The 16,614-nt window shown below is 38.3% G+C and overlaps 1 protein-coding gene across 1 annotated transcript; it reads left to right on the top strand.

The window, feature by feature from the left end:
* Positions 1-235: 235 nt before the first annotated feature.
* On the top strand, positions 236-13,782 carry LOC117288308 (fumarylacetoacetase-like). Its single transcript, XM_033769116.1, has 12 exons — positions 236-417; positions 3,441-3,551; positions 4,302-4,423; positions 5,625-5,765; positions 6,748-6,845; positions 7,542-7,594; positions 7,845-7,944; positions 9,012-9,142; positions 10,562-10,684; positions 11,167-11,268; positions 12,000-12,117; positions 12,549-13,782. The coding sequence occupies exons 1-12, from the start codon at positions 328-330 to the stop codon at positions 12,629-12,631; spliced, it is 1,272 nt and encodes a 423-aa protein (XP_033625007.1). The 5' UTR covers positions 236-327; the 3' UTR covers positions 12,632-13,782.
* The last annotated feature ends 2,832 nt before the right edge of the window (positions 13,783-16,614 follow it).

Here is a 16,614-nt window from a genome sequence, read left to right as displayed (position 1 = left end):
CACATACCTGGCCGCACCAACACAGCGCTGTATCAATAGGTTATGGGCGAGCAAATTGTAAACAACACTAGCTAGTTCGAGGTTGAAAAAATCCCGAAACAACTATTAAATGACACCGCCCTCTACAGGTCTGTTGGACGAGTGTTTTATTTTTATCCACTTGGGCAAGGGGCCAGACTAATCCCTGCCTAAATCGTACACTGAAGTAGGTCACCATTCTAGGCGTTGGATCAACGTGTGTAAATTAATCGATCAGTCCGACTCCGAGTGTTATTTCTTGCTGGTACTTAATTATTGTTCTATTTTGTGAAATTTTCTTCAGAATTCATGACCAAAATGTCTTTTATCAAATACGATCAATCCTGTGACTTCCCGATTCAGAATCTTCCTTATGGAGTCTTCTCAACTGCCGAAAACGTAAGTGGAAAGTAGCTAGATTACCCAACAACAATCAACACGAACATGCCCAACCTAGTTGCGATAACGTAACCCCCCTGCCGACGGCGGAGTAGGAGGGTTACGAGTCACACGCAATCTGTGCAGGGCGAAATGGTCAAACACGTACAATTTCGACAGCTAGTCAACAGATTTGCTCAATTTTTACCCCTTTCGAAAATCATGACCCAAATTCTATGAACACGATCTTAATCCTCAATATCTAATGAATAACATTCAAAACACATTGAGAAAGTATTTTGAAAAAAAAGTATAAAAACTTACCAGATCCCGGAGCAAAACCGTCACAAATTTCCCAGGTTCTATTTTGAACCTGACGCTTTGCCATTTTGTGACTTCCCGATGTTCATTGCTGTTGGACTAAACCATTCTGTAAAAGGGGTGTTATGGCAGCACGACAGTGTGTGTGCGCTGTCCGTTTACTATGCCCGCTGTTCACTCACTTAAAGCACTGCCGCACTGCAGCACCCCTTGTAACACCCCTTTTACAGAATGGTTTAGTCAAACTCGGCTGCGGCTCAGTCGGCAGGTAGTAAATTCAATTGGCTGGTACCTGCGGTTGGGTTCAGCGCTTGGGGTCAGCGCATGGTAACCAGCGACAGGTTCAAAAACAGAACCTGGGAAATTTGTTACTGTTTCGCTCCCGGAATCTGGTAAGTTTTTGTCCTTTTTTTCAAAACATTTTCTCAATTGTGTTTTTGAATGTTATTCATTAGACATTGAGGATTAAGTTTGTGTTCATAGAATTTGTGTCATTATTTTTTAAAGTGGTAAAAAATGAGCAAATCAGTTGACTACAATATTTCGCCCTGCATCGAATGGGAGTGACTCGTAACCCTCCGGCTACACCGTCGGCAGGAGGGTTACGTTATCACAACTAATGCCCAACCAAGAGTTAGAAACTAAACATGAAAAAGACAGTCAGTGGCGGTCGCACTGTTCCCAAATTGATAAAATACCGACAACTCACGACCCCTCACGACAACTCACGACAACAATTTTTAAATGCACTTTAACAGAACATTTAAACATAATTCAACCGTTTAATCATGTGCGCAAGAGTCATATGCATCTAAATCACTTTAAAACTATTGAAAAAATTGTATTTTGAACTGTGAAAAAGGTGTTTTTACCCCGAATTTAGTAACAAACGAAAATATTTGCCATGTTGTCTTCTGACGTACTGGGACGATTCTATTACACCGCAGGGGGCGAGGCAATTTCTGAGTTTTAATTTTTCGTTTTGGTTTTAGCTGCTAATTTTTTTTTTTCTTGTAAAAAAAATTTTAGTAACTAAGCCGCCAGTCTGGAATTCGAAGTTAAAAGGGGAAACTTAAATATAATAATTGTTTTAAACTCCATGAGATACATAAAAAAATGGTCAATAATCATCTTGCATATTGTATCACCCCTGTGGTATAATAGAATCGTCCAAGTGCGTTGAAAGACAACATGGCGGATATAACCGTTCAATACTAAATTCGGGTAAAAAACACATTTTTTCAACAGTTTGAAAATGATTTTGGTGCATATGACTCTTATGTATATATATTTAATGGTTGACTTATGTTCAAATGCTCTGTTAAAGTGCATTTAAAAATTGTCGTGAGGGGTCGTGAGTTGTCAGTGATTTACTGATTGTGAATGTAAAAGTGATTAATTTGATGCAATGTGATACTAATTACGATTGATATATATTGATTGTGTATTTTGTTTTAAAAGTACTCTTATGACTGAGTATTTTAGTTGTTGATTGGCTCAGCTGTTAATTTAGTACTAAAATAGCGCTTGCAGCAAAGTGCTAAATTAATGGGGGAATGCAATAACTACCCAATTTCTGTATCATCAGTCCTGTCGCCTGTTTGTTTGTTTGTTTGTTTGTTTGTCTGTTTGTTTGTTTGTTTGTTTGTTTGTTTATATTGTAGTTGGATGATCTGGACAAGTTTTTGTATGGCGCCACCACTTTTTACATTCGATACGAAATAATAATACTGAGTTATTACCCTCAACTCAATGATGTATTGTTGGGCGCGACCGGTCAGTCTGTGCGATCAATCAAAGATCTATTGGTAGGCAGCAATTGGTCGATCGCGCAACAATCACCTTTGTGGGTTTGACCGATTGCGCTACGAGTATTTTTTTGCGCGATCAGGCGACCGATCGTGCAGGAATGGGATTGTGCGATCGGTCGATCATGCAGGAAAAGTTTTGCGCGACCGACCGATCGTGCAGGAATGGATTTGCACGATCGACCGATTGTGCAGGAATGGTTTCGACCTATTGTGCAGGTAAACCATTCCTCTGTGGGCGATTTCTCAAAGCAATAAAATTCATTGCAAGACAATTTTTCAGTATCACCATAGTGATGTCACAATACAAATGTATTTTGACATTACACTTTATCAAAGGATTTTCCCATCGATCAAGGGAACTCGGCAAACTCCCACAATGATGTGATATAAACCCCAGCCCAACAAGCCAGGCTGACAACAGCCAATTTCTAACATAAACTTTGGTTTAACGACACCTCTATGATTATGAATTGCACAAATCAAGAAATTGTGATCTCCAGTACAGCTACAATAATTACTAGACGACAATACTTGTTGTAATTAAGATATCAGCTTGCTAGCTGCCACCTTTTACTATTACAAGTTACATATTCACTCCCTTTTTTCCAATAGGAATAGAAGACTTATTTTATTTTATTTTAGTATATAAAATGTATACCATGTGTTAATTTCTGTGCAATGTAACTATCTACACATTTGTTTCTCAACCACTGAGCCAGTGTGCATATGAGGGATCGTGTTGAATTAAGGTCTTCTTATGAGACATGGCAAATGACCATCACTAACACCACCAACACTCAACAGACCATGGGAATTTAAACTTTGAGAATCAACTTTTAAAGGCGGTATTTAAAATATGTAATATTTTATATGGTTTTCATTAACAATTGTTTTCTCTTGATGTAAATATAGCCACAACATCGAATTGGTGTTGCCATCGGGGATCAGGTGTTGGATCTATCCGTTGTTAAAGAGCTCTTCAATGGACCTCATCTGTCTGAATGCAGAGATGTCTTTGACAAGGTATCTTTTCATTGCCGTGTTGGCAAACTCAATGTGGTTGTAGTCTGAGCAGGGACGAAACTTCATGGCGACAACGAAGGCGATTGCCTCTATGCCCCCTATTCATTTGCCTTGGTGCCCTAGAAACGCTCCTATAGAAAATTTACAATTTCCTTATAGGGTGCCATTTACCAAGATGAGAATAATTGGTGCCCTTGCCCTTTCAAAAACAAAGCTTACAGGCCTGCAGGTGTGAATGGCAGGCCTCAAAATAACCTCCAGCACCTAGAGCCATTGCCATGGAGCCCTTTAAGGCCTGTGAATTGGAATGTCATTGTTACACTCGCACAACGCAATATAAATGTAGCCACATGTTTCATATTCCTGATGCTGGCTGTAAAGTCTGTGCATCTCTGCTGTCAACAGCAAACCTAAACTTACAGAGTCAGTTTGGCTCCGAAATTAGCTCCACGTTGTGGTTTTTCATTGAGACTCTGTCTTTTGAAATTGGAACTGACGAAATTCGGACAGGTTTGGTTTTCAATTTGGAACCAGGTAACCAAATAAAGCAAGACAGTTCTCAAGAACAAAATCTACATGGCAAGTACATTAGATACACTTGTGGTGTTATTACAAACCAAATATGTATTTGATACCTTACATGCAACTCCTCAAACCCCTTGTACATTGCTTTCCTTGACCAAATTCTTTTTTAACTTTTATTATTGTTTGTTAACCATCTAATTTTTTTCTGATGATGTAACTTTACAGCCTGTCCTGAATGACCTGATGGGTCTCGGCCCACCTGTCTGGAAGGAAGCTCGTCAGACCTTGCAGAAGATTCTGTCTGCTGATGATCCTACTCTTAGAGACAATGCTGAGCTTAGAGGAAGGTAAAGACAGTACAGGGATGGAAGTTTGCATTGAACTGCAGGCCTGATGCCAGTGGTTTTAAGGTCAAGCCAGTGGTTTCAAGGTCAGGCCAGTACTTTTAAGGTCAAGCCAGTGGTTTCAAGGTCAGGACAGTAGACTTATGACAGGACAAGTCAAGTTTAGCTATAATTGCTTCTCTTCAGCAAGAGATAAATGTGTACCTGTGGGAGAGGAACTGGTTCTTGTGATTGATTGTTATGTAGCTTACTGCGCTACATATTTGGCAGCACAGATTGTATACTCCCAAGGGCTGCTGGGATGGTTTAAGAAATCAAATGAATGGCCCAGTGACTTGGGTTAGAGCACTTGCTTGGGTCAGTGGCACCTTGTATAGTGCACATCTGAAGGTGCTTTAAAGGCAGTGGACACTATTGGTAATTACTCAAAATAATTATTAACATAAAACCTTTCTTGGTGACAAGGCATTGGGAGAGGTTGATGGTATAAAACATTGTGAGAAACGGCTCCCTCTGAAGTGCCATAGTTTTCAAGAAAGAAGTAATTTTCCACGAATTTGATTTAGAGACCTCAGATTTAGAACTTGAGGTCTCAAAATGGTCCATCTAAATGCACACAACTTCGTGTGACAAGGGTGTTTTTTGTTCATTATTATCTCGCAACTTGATGACTGATTGAGCTCAAACTTTCACAGGTTAGTTATTTTATGCATATGTTGAGATTCACCAACAATTACCAATAGTGTCCACTGCCTTTAACTTTCAGTACTTTCCTGCAAGGCATCTGGGGCTACCTTTGAATTACATGTATGAGACCTACTCCTTTTAGTTTTACTCAGCACCGTGTAATGGTTTACAAGGTTCTGTAGTGAAACCAGCACCGTGTAATGGTTTACAAGGTTCTGTAGTGAAACCAGCACCGTGTAATGGTTTACAAGGTTCTGTAGTGAAACCAGCACCGTGTAATGGTTTACAAGGTTCTGTAGTGAAACCAGCACCGTGTAATGGTTTACAAGGTTCTGTAGTGAAACCAGGTCAAACCTCTCTTTTTGATTAAGTGCAAACAGGACCAACGGCTTTACGTCCCTTCTGAACAACAAAGCATCATGTTTAAGCGTCTTGCTTACGGACACAGGTGTCGCGACTGGGATTTGACATGTAACAGTACCATAATTTCTGATTGCTTGTCTGCTATTTATTGCAGAGCCTTTGTGCCTCAGAGTCAAGCCGTCATGCACCTCCCAGCCAATATCGGAGACTATACTGACTTCTACTCGTCCATTCATCACGCCACGAACGTCGGCACTATGTTCAGGGGAAAGGAGAATGCAATCATGCAAAACTGGTAAGTTACTCCTATAGATCTTTAAAGGCACAGGACACCTTTGGTTATTACTCAAAATAATCATTTTCAGCGTAAAAACTTACTTGGTAATGAGCAATGAAGAGCTATTGATAGTATAAAACATTGTGAGAAACGGGTCCCCTTTTTGAGAAAGAGGTAATTTCTTATTCAGATATTAAAAGACTTCAGGCCTGAAGCCGTTTATTACGCATCTAAAAACACATATATTCATTCAGATATTAAAAGACTTCAGGCCTGAAGCCGTTTATTACGCATCTAAAAACACATATATTCATTCAGATATTAAAAGACTTCAGGCCTGAAGCCGTTTATTACGCATCTAAAAACACATATATTCATTCAGATATTAAAAGACTTCAGGCCTGAAGCCGTTTATTACGCATCTAAAACGCATATATTCATTCAGATATTAAAAGACTTCAGGCCTGAAGCCGTTTATTACGCATCTAAAAACACATATATTCATTCAGATATTAAAAGACTTCAGGCCTGAAGCCGTTTATTACGCATCTAAAACGCATATATTCATTCAGATATTAAAAGACTTCAGGCCTGAAGCCGTTTATTACGCATCTAAAACGCATATATTCATTCAGATATTAAAAGACTTCAGGCCTGAAGCCGTTTATTACGCATCTAAAAACACATATATTCATTCAGATATTAAAAGACTTCAGGCCTGAAGCCGTTTATTACGCATCTAAAACGCATATATTCATTCAGATATTAAAAGACTTCAGGCCTGAAGCCGTTTATTACGCATCTAAAACGCATATATTCATTCAGATATTAAAAGACTTCAGGCCTGAAGCCGTTTATTACGCATCTGAAAACACATATATTTATGCAACAAGGGTGATTTTCCTTTCATTATTCTATGATGACCAATTGAGCCCAAATGTTATTGTATGCATGTTGGGATATACCAAGTAAGAACACTGGTCTTTGTCTCTGTTTCTAGGAAGCATCTTCCAGTTGGTTACCATGGTCGCGCATCATCTATTGTCGTATCGGGCACACCAATCAGACGTCCCTGTGGTCAGACACGCTCCGATGAAAGTAAGTACTCCTGGAATTCTCCAAGAAAAAGGTTTCTATAGCTATGTAAGCTCGCATGCCTGATTTACTAATATCAAAGTATCATATAGGACACGTATCTACCAAACAAGGTACTTAAGGCGCTGAGTAAAAATTATCAAAGTTTTCAGAAAGATAGGTTATTGCAGTGATGAATTCTGAGACCCAATTATTTAGCACATTACATGTATAAGGGTTTACAAGGTGCTACGGCGCATTAAGCAGCCACAACCAGGAACACCGGGCGAACCCCTTCTCTTTTTGATAAGTGCACTACATGTAGGTTCTTTTACAATCGTTACACAACACATGGGACCAATGTTATTGGCCCCATGACCAGGGCACTAATCACACACATGGGACCAATGTTATTATTAATGGCTTTACGTCCCATCCGAAGGACGAAGCAATGGTTAAGTGTCTTGCTTAAGGACACAAGTGTCACGACTGGGACTCAAACCCACACTCTGCTGATCAGAAACACCAGAGTTTGAAATTGGTGTTCTTAACCGCTCGGCCACAACACTTCCATTACTGTATTGAGTGATATTATTTGTGAGCTTTGTGTCTATTGTATTTTTTTTTTTTACCCAGTGTAAAGCTTCCTTTCAAAAAGAAATAAACTGCAAAGTGAAAAGAAAACTTATTGTATTTTGTTACTTTATTCTCTCTTTTCAGGCAAACCTCCAACATTTGGCCCATGTAGACTGATGGACTTTGAATTGGAAATGGTATGTATAAGTTCAAATAAATAATTGGGAATACACAATCTAAGAAACATATCTGACAGTAACATTTCTGAAATTCAAATTAAGGGGGAAAAAAAACTAACATCTTCTTTGTCATTACCACATTACTTCAACGTAAAAATGATTCTCAAAAAATGCATTATACTATCAAGAGCTTCGGTTCTTCTTGTTATTGTCATTAACTTTAAGAATGCTTACCAAACTTGCACTCTCCCTTTTAATTTTTGGACAGGCTTTCTTTGTTGGACCCGGTAACAACATGGGAGAACCTATACCAGTCACTAAAGCCCAGGATCACATCTTCGGAATGACTCTCATGAATGACTGGAGTGGTGAGTAATGTTTACAGAAAACCCCACTGCCTGGCACATCGTCCAAAACCTTAAAAAGACTTCATCCTAATTTATTTTCCAAAACAGTTACACGTAACTTGTGATTTCCATACCCAAACTACAGGCTAACCTGTATAAAAAGCAGATTTCAACACAGTTTCCAGGGTTGAAAATAAAACACTACTCTCAGTCTGAAATGTCATAGAATCAAAAACCACATTCGCACAGAGGATTTCTAAATAGATGTATGTTCTACAAGAAATGTTATGTACAAAGTCTATGGGAAAATATTAAGTACAAAAACAAAGTAAGGACCAAAAGCAGAGATGCAATTCTAAGAATTGTTGTTTTATTTTGTTCTGTTTATGTATTTCTTGAATCAGCTATTAGTTGCAGTAATTCCGACTTGCTGTGATGTTTTAATGAATACTTTTAACTATGTGAGGGTGTGTCAAAGCGGTCAAGCGCACCAGTCTCAAGCTCTGGTGTTTCTGATCAGCAGAGTGTAATCAGAATCCTGGTCTTGACACTTAGTGTCTCTAAAGGCAGTGGACACTATTGGTAATTACTCAAAATAATTGTTAGCATAAAAACTTACTTGGTAACAATCGATGGGGAGCTGTTGAAAGTGAACAAATATTGAGAGAAACAGCTCCTTCTGAAGTAACGCAGTTTTCGAGAAAGAAGTAATTTTCAACAAATTTGATTTTGAGACCTCAGAATTAGATTTTGAGGTCTTGAAATCAAGCATATGTACATGTAAGCACACAACTTCGTGTGACAAGGTTTTTTTTCTTTCATTATTATGTTGCAACTTCGACCACCAATTGAGCTCCAATCTTCACAGGTTTGTTATTTTGAGAAGACTGGTCTTTGACAATTACCAAAGATGTCCAGTGGCTTTAACCATTAGAAGATGCTCAATAAATGGGTCTAAAAATTAATATCACAGCTTTGTGTATCCATTTGAAAAACCGATTATGAGTCTTTTGAAACGCCACCTAGGGCTGTAATAAAGCGCTTTGTAAGAACCCAGTGTTATTTTTGAATTTGTTTTTCTTTTGAAGCTCGTGACATCCAGAAGTGGGAATACATTCCTCTTGGACCCTTCCTGGGCAAGAATCTAGGAACCACCATAGCACCCTGGGTCGTCACCATGGAGGCTCTTGCGTCATTCGCCGTCCCAAGTATCAGCCAAGTGAGCTCATCTTTTTCTGAAATCTGTCAGAAGTTTCATAGAACTGTTAACGTCTGTCGCATGTCAACCTATTGAAAAAAAAACCTGATTGGCTCCAACGATATTATATTTTTTGAACTTTTTGAAGCTTCTTTTGGAGTGTGAGTTCTAGTCCCAATTTTGACACTTGTGTCCTTAAGCAAGACACCGTTATTGTTTGGTCCTTCGGTTGGGTCCTTGGGCTTGCTTTGTGTTGTTTATTATGCACGTAAAAGAACCCAGTTTCACTCACAACAAAGAGAAGTTGCATCTGTGTGTCTAGAAGTGGCTGCTGAATAGGCCGCAGCACCTTGCAAACCAATACAAGACCTTCTATTGAATTATGATACTCGTTAATGAAGCACCTGTGCTTCAAGTGTCCCCAGCCATGACACTTAGCCATTGCTTCGTCCTTCGGATGGGACAGAAAGCCGTTGGTCCCATGTGTTGTGTAATGCATGTAAAAGAACCCAGTGCACTTATCGAAAAGAGGAGGGGGTTTGCGCGGTGTTCCTGGCTGTGGCTGCTGAATGCGCTGTAGTACCTTGTAAACCCTTATAAGGTGCTACATAATTGGGTCTCAGAATTCATCATTACAATAACCTGTCTTTCTGTAAGTTTGTATATACTCAGCGCCTTGAGTACCTTGTTTGGTAGATACATGTATGTGCGCTATATAAGACTTTGATATTATTCGAAGCACCTGTGCTTCGAATTTGATGATCATATATGAAGCACCTGTGCTTGAATTAGATCATCATATATGAAGCACCTGTGCTTCATACACGATGATCATAATTCAAAACATACATGTAGCTCTGCTTATCATGTTTAAAAACAAATAATGAGGGTGTGAATAAAGTGCTTTATAACACCCCTTGCAAGTATTCTGCCTGCTCATTGGTTTAGAGCGCATCACATGACATGTCTTAGTTTTGCTAGACGACGGCCGTGTGATAGTGCGTCGGTTTGCCATGCGCTAGTCCGAAGACTAGCACATGGCGTGCAGTACCCAGACGTCCGTTGCGTGTACGAGGATGATAAATTAATAGTCTGTAACCATTTCGGATTGCACGACACTACATGCAGCACAGTAAGTAAAAGTGTTTGCAATCTGTATTCGCGTCGTCCGTGGATTGTAGCATTCAGGTCTGTAACTTAATAATAATAGTACAGTATTTAGAAATGTTTGGGGTGTTATAAAACAAATATTGACTGCTTTTACTCGTGCTATGGTTAAAACTATGACTCCCGAGGTGATCCCCGGAGCGTTCTATTTTCGCCTCGTGAAAATAGAACGCTCCGGGGATCACCTCGGGAGTCATAGTTTTAACCATAGCACTCGAAGCAGTCATATTTGTATAATATGAGAACCCAGTATTATTATCCTTTTTGGCATAGGACCCCAAGCCTCTTCCATATCTACAACACGAAGACAACTTCAACTTTGACATCAACCTTGCAGCTGCCATCTCTGCCGATGGAACCAATGGACCTGCGACAATAAGCAAAACAAACTTCAAGGTAGGTTCCTAACAAACTTCAAACTTTGTACTTAAAGGTTTTTCGTGCGATCAACCATTAAAGGCACTGGACACTATGTTGGTAATTACTTTAAAAAAAATGTTAAAATAAAATCATATTTGGTTACAAGTAATAGAGATAGTATAAAACATTGTGAGAAACGGCTCCCTCTGAAGTAACGTAGTTTTTGAGAAAGAGATTAAATTTCTCACTCAAGTATTAAAAGACTTCAGGCCTGAAGCCTTTTTTTAGGCATCTGAAAGCACTCAAATTTGTGCAACAAGGATGTTTTTTTTCTTCATTATTCTCTTGCAACTTCGATGACCAATTTAGTCCAAATGTTCACAGATTTGTTACTTTATGCACATGCTAGGATACACCAAGGTCTTTGACAATTTACCAAAGGTGTCCAGTATATTTTATTGTGGACGATCTTGATAAATAATCATAAATGTAGTATTTTTCCCGTTTGTGCCATTTAGTACATGTACTGGTCCATGAAGCAGCAGTTAGCCCATCATTCTATCACAGGGTGCAACATGAGGCCAGGGGACCTTCTTGCGTCAGGAACCATCAGTGGACCAGTAAGTATTGTAACAGACCCCCCCCCCCCAGGAATTTCTCAAGTCTTTGGGAGTTTTTTAAGAAATTACCAGGTAATTTACCAAAAGAAAAATGAACACGTAATAATTAAATTCAACGTTTCAAGTTGTCCTCGCTGTAATTTTTAAAGGTTTTTTTGTTCACGACACGATAATTCAAATTGTGTCTACAGGGAACCAGAGGAATGATGAAACAATGAGATAGTTTTACTGGAAAGGTTTCACTTAAGATTCATTTCTCTAGTTTTCATATTTTGTTTGACATTTTTACTTGCCGGGCCATCTCTTTTGAACAGCGTCCCACTTCAACTCAGACAAGTAGATGCTTGTTTTCAACTTTAATCGCATCTCAAAACATATCTAGTTTGGAAACCATATTTTTTTTCGAACTTCAACTCAGACAAGTAGATGCTTGTTCTCAACTTGAAATGCATCTTAAAACATATCTAGTTTGGAAACCATATTTTTTTCAAACTTTGATTGTCTTTGAGTATACACAAGAACCCTGCTATAATCCTAATAATTCAAAGGTATTCCCACATACCTTGCAGGAAAATCCTTTATGTTGAAGCGTCACTGACCGATGGATATAAGCGCTTTATAAGACGCCACTATTTCTTGTTTTTGTGCCATGAGTGTCATCATTGATAGACATGATGCACTAGAAATGTTCATAAAATTATTATTATTTTTTTTTGGTTTCTGATCTTCAGACCGATGATTCTCTTGGCTCGATGCTGGAGCTCTGCTGGAAGGGTACCAGGGAAGTGTCGCTAGGTAACGGAATAACACGCAAATTCCTGAAAGATGAAGATGAAGTTATACTCACTGGTAAGATACGGGAGTTACCTTTTATTTGTCATCAAATTATTATTAAAAATATTATTATAAGGGCTGGGTGGCTAGTGCGACTAGTGTTGCAGTCCTGACTGTTAAATCAGTAGTCTAGGCGCGACTGCCGTTTTTTAGAATTAAAAATTAGTTATGACCAGTGTCGAAAATCTAGAATTGATTTGATTTTACTACAATACAGTAATTGTTTTAATGAATGTGGCAAAATATATTCATAGGCGACGATGTCGCTTCCGACGTTCTGGAGTATTTTTTAAGCCATTACATGGTGCTATATAAAGGAATAGGTCTCATCCTTCAAAAAGTAGATCTACATACCCTGCAGGAAGAACTTCATGCTGTGATAAAGCGCTATAAAAGAACCTAATATTATAATTCAATATTTGTTATTTATTTTATTTTTCTCTCAGGTTATTGTCAAGGTGATGGTTATCGGGTTGGCTTCGGAACCTGCACAGGAAAAGTTCTCCCTGCCATCAATTCTATGCAGTGAGTCGTTGAGAGAGGTCCTGAAAAACGTGCCAATAGAGTTGTGCTATCCTAAAACAGAGAAGTAGTGTGGGGGCACCTGGTGTTTGAACAGCATTTTTGAAATAGATATTAGGAGGCGTTTATTTAGTATCATTTGTTTTTTTTACTACAGTTAAGGGGTAACTGGGACAGCTTTCTGAAATCGTGAATGCCTAAAATTGCGGGTATTCTTGGTTTTGTTCTGTTTACAAAGGCCTCGTATTGAAATCTAGGGTCGGATTTAAGCGACTAGTGTCGTAGTCATGGCTATTGATTGCTTAGTACAGTTAATCGGGCGGCCATGACTATCAGAAAAATAGTCACAACTACCTGGTTGGTGAACCAATTGTGTGGCTCATGACTATTTACAACAACATAATTTACTTTCCAAACACATGAAATATCAGTGACACAATCCTTCTATCCTTTTAGCGTGAAATTTACTGTTGCACCTGTGGCACAGCAAACATTATGCAGCAATGCATCCTGAGAATTAAAAAATTAGTCATGACTATTGTTAAAGTCGCTTCTATTTGAGGCACGACTAGTCGAGTAGTCATTACACTAGTCGCCCTGCAGCCGATTTCGAGATTAATCCAATCTCGAGTTAGGACGAGGTAACCCGTCCTAACTTGAGATGGGTTTAATTGCTGAAATCGACAACGGCCTTGCACAGGTTTCTGAAATCCTGAATGCCTTAAACTTTACCTGTATTCTTTGTTCGTTCTGTTTACAGAGACCGTGTATTGAAATCTAGGGTCAGATTTATCCATTGATTTTTATTTTAAAATGATCTGGTTTGTGGTAACATCATGTGTATCTACTTTGCTGTGTGGATTTGTTCTTAGAGAACTTATCTTGCTAGTTACATTATTCTCCTGATGCGGAGTCAATTTTTCAGAGTCCTTCTCTGACTACTCAGTTCTGAAAAGACTTGTTCTCTAACAAAAAATGTACATACCTATTAAGGTAGATACTCGTGGCGTTACATCAAACTGAGGATACATTGTACTGGTTTGTTATGTGTTTTACTCAACACTTTCTCCTGATGGCTTGTTGCAATATTTTTTATTATTACCAGGGCCCAATTTCACAGAGCTGCTTAAGCAGAAAAGGTTACTAAGCGCAACAAAATGTTTGCTTACCAGAATTTAGATTGCCAGCCAAACTACCATGGAACATGTACAATTTGTGACTGGTATCCTGCTCGTTTCTGCTTAGCAGGAAGTCTTTTGTCTATATTTGCACTATGGAATTGGCCCCAGAGAAAAAACAGTCTTTATTTTTTGCTTATTGCTTTTATCTTGTCTTTTGGTGGTGAAACTATCCATGTATCTGTAATGTTCTGTTTAGCATGTAATGTGATGGGCAAAAGGATATTGTTAAGTTTGCTTTCGTCTGTGGTTCATTTATGTAGTGCTTTTTGTTTTTATAAGTGTAGGTTTTTTCCTTTTATATTGTAAACAGAACAGCATTAAGAAATTGTGTGCGGTTTGACTCATTCAAGTATTCTAGAAGAACTAAAAAATAAAGCAAAATTTAATGCAAAGCTTTACCTAATTTGTGTTATATGCCTAGTATTCATATAAATGTGATGTGATCAAGCAAAATTAGTCAGTTGTCGACCCCAGGTCATTTAAAATATAGGTTTGAAACGAGCATAATCTATGCTTTAACACTGTTGTAACTCCACGTTGATACCTTCTTTGGTTCAAAAGTTTTTAAAGTAGAAACACCAAGAGCATGAGATAACAAAACTAAGAAAAAGGAGTTTAATATTGAGTTTTTTAAATAGCACATTTTGTCAATGCTAATTTGAACCCCTTTTAGATGTAATTGATCAGGAAGGAAGTTGCCAAGACATATTCAGGCACTTAAATACAAAAGCATACAGTCTTTTGACATTTTTGCCCTGGCCTGTTTTGGATTGTTTTTACATAGTGATATTATTTTCGACAACTTACTCAATAAGCTTATAATCACATCACTTAAATTGTTCGTTTGCATCAATCAATAGCTTGCAATGCTTTAATTGTGTGAATTTTATATTCTGTTTGAATTGCTTACCCCAGGAAAGTGTACCTGGACTTGATCGAAGTACTTTGTATAAGGGGCTTCTTGGGATTTATAATGTACACATTGTACACTCCTAATAAAATTGACAAAATTTTCTGATTTAACAAGGTCTCTTAATTTGTGTTTGAGTTTGGGGTGTCTGTTCTTTTGTTATTATGAATGCTTATAGGGGCATTCTTCTGGAGGTTAGGCGCTATATAAACAATTGTTAACCAATGCACTTACATCTGACATGCGAAAATAAACAGAAATTCTATAGAGGCCTTACAAACACTTCAATTCTTGAGAACTGTTTTTGCAATTATTCATATCAATTTAGGAGCAAGTTTGGACTCGCCACACACTGTTGTCATCGCTTAAAACGGGTATATATATGATTTGAGGCATTGCATGGTGAGGTAACAATAAGTATTTGGTTTGCAGTAACACCATGTATGTGTCTCTACCTGCCAGGTAGAGTTCGTTCTAAGAGAACTGTCTTGTTTTCGGATTTTCAGAGTTTTTGTCAATTCTAAAAAGAATTCTGTCCTGCTTTTCAACTACTACCTGGGCGAAATTAGAATTTCTCTACACAAAAAAACATCTGCGTGCATTCACTGTATTCACTTTGAAGCTCGTCTTTATTTCTGACGGTTAAAGACTGAACCAACCTGCTGCATATCATTCCATTACCTCTCGTTCAGTTGTCAAGGGAACCGTAGCCCATGTGGTTAGAGTTGGTCTTCAATGAGTATTGACCCCGGTTTGAATCCCACCACTTCCAATTTATTATTTTTTTGTTAAGTTGTTGCCAATATCGCAGTGAATTCTTTAAGTAGTGTTTAAAATCACCTCCAAACACCAACGGGCACTGTGGCAAGAGAGTGCACTGGATAGTTCAATTGTGTGCAATCCAGTGCTGGGACACCCGGTTCGAATCCCGTCCCGTACCAAAGGGCCATGACTTTTACTGCTAGCACCAGGAAGTGATTGGTGCTTGTAATGTCTCTACTACCCTGAATTAGGTTAGGGTGATTATTCCGGGTGGGAAAGTAAAGGAGGGGCCGCGACTAGCCATCCCAGAAAGGTTCCATTTGGGTGATCACCACGCTGGTTTCGATCAGACTTGAGTCCCCTGAATGCCTGGTCTTCACTCTAACTAACTTTCTGCACAAATTTGCTGTGTTTTAAATAATTTAAAGGTTGAACTGTTAAATTTGAGGGAAAAAAAATTATGAACTCACCCGAATTTAATTAAAACGCCCGATTTTGTTTAACTAGTGTCCCTTTTTGTATGTGGTTGCTGGACTTTTTCTCTCAGTAGCTTGCCCAATCTTGATAAAAATGCCGGACTCCCCCCCCCCCCAGCCCTCCCCTTGTGATTTTGCTCAAGCAAAATAAACAAAAATGGCCAATACCCCTTGTGACTTTGGACCTAAATTTGATTTTAAAAAATGCTGCACTTACTCCTTTTGAGTCTGTCATAAAAAAGTTAAATTGTTGGCAAAAAATTAATAAAATGCTGTATTTACCCCCTTTTTAATTTTTTTTATTTTGATTTTGGACCTAAATTTGATTGCAAATACTGGCCCTTGTGAGTAAAAATGCCAAACTTACCCTTTGTAATTTTTTTCAATTTTCAACCCAAATTTTGCTAAAAATGCTGGATTTACCCCTTGTGATTCTTTGGATCTTGGACTTAGTTTGGACTAAAAATGCTGGACTTGCCCCTTGTGATTTTTGTTAATTTTGAACTGAACATGAACATGCTAGGCTTATTTACCCCTTGTGATTCTTTTAATTTTGGGCTTAATTTTGACTAAAAATGCTATACCCGGCTTGTGATTTTATGTCGTTTTATTTTCAATATAAAAAAAAGCTTGTAATAATTTAAAATTGGACAAAAAAAAT

Source organism: Asterias rubens, chromosome 3 (assembly GCF_902459465.1).
Source record: "Asterias rubens chromosome 3, eAstRub1.3, whole genome shotgun sequence".
Lineage (NCBI taxonomy): Eukaryota > Metazoa > Echinodermata > Asteroidea > Forcipulatida > Asteriidae > Asterias > Asterias rubens.
Note: the sequence above shows the minus strand (reverse complement) of the source record. Positions and strands in the feature narration are given on the sequence as shown.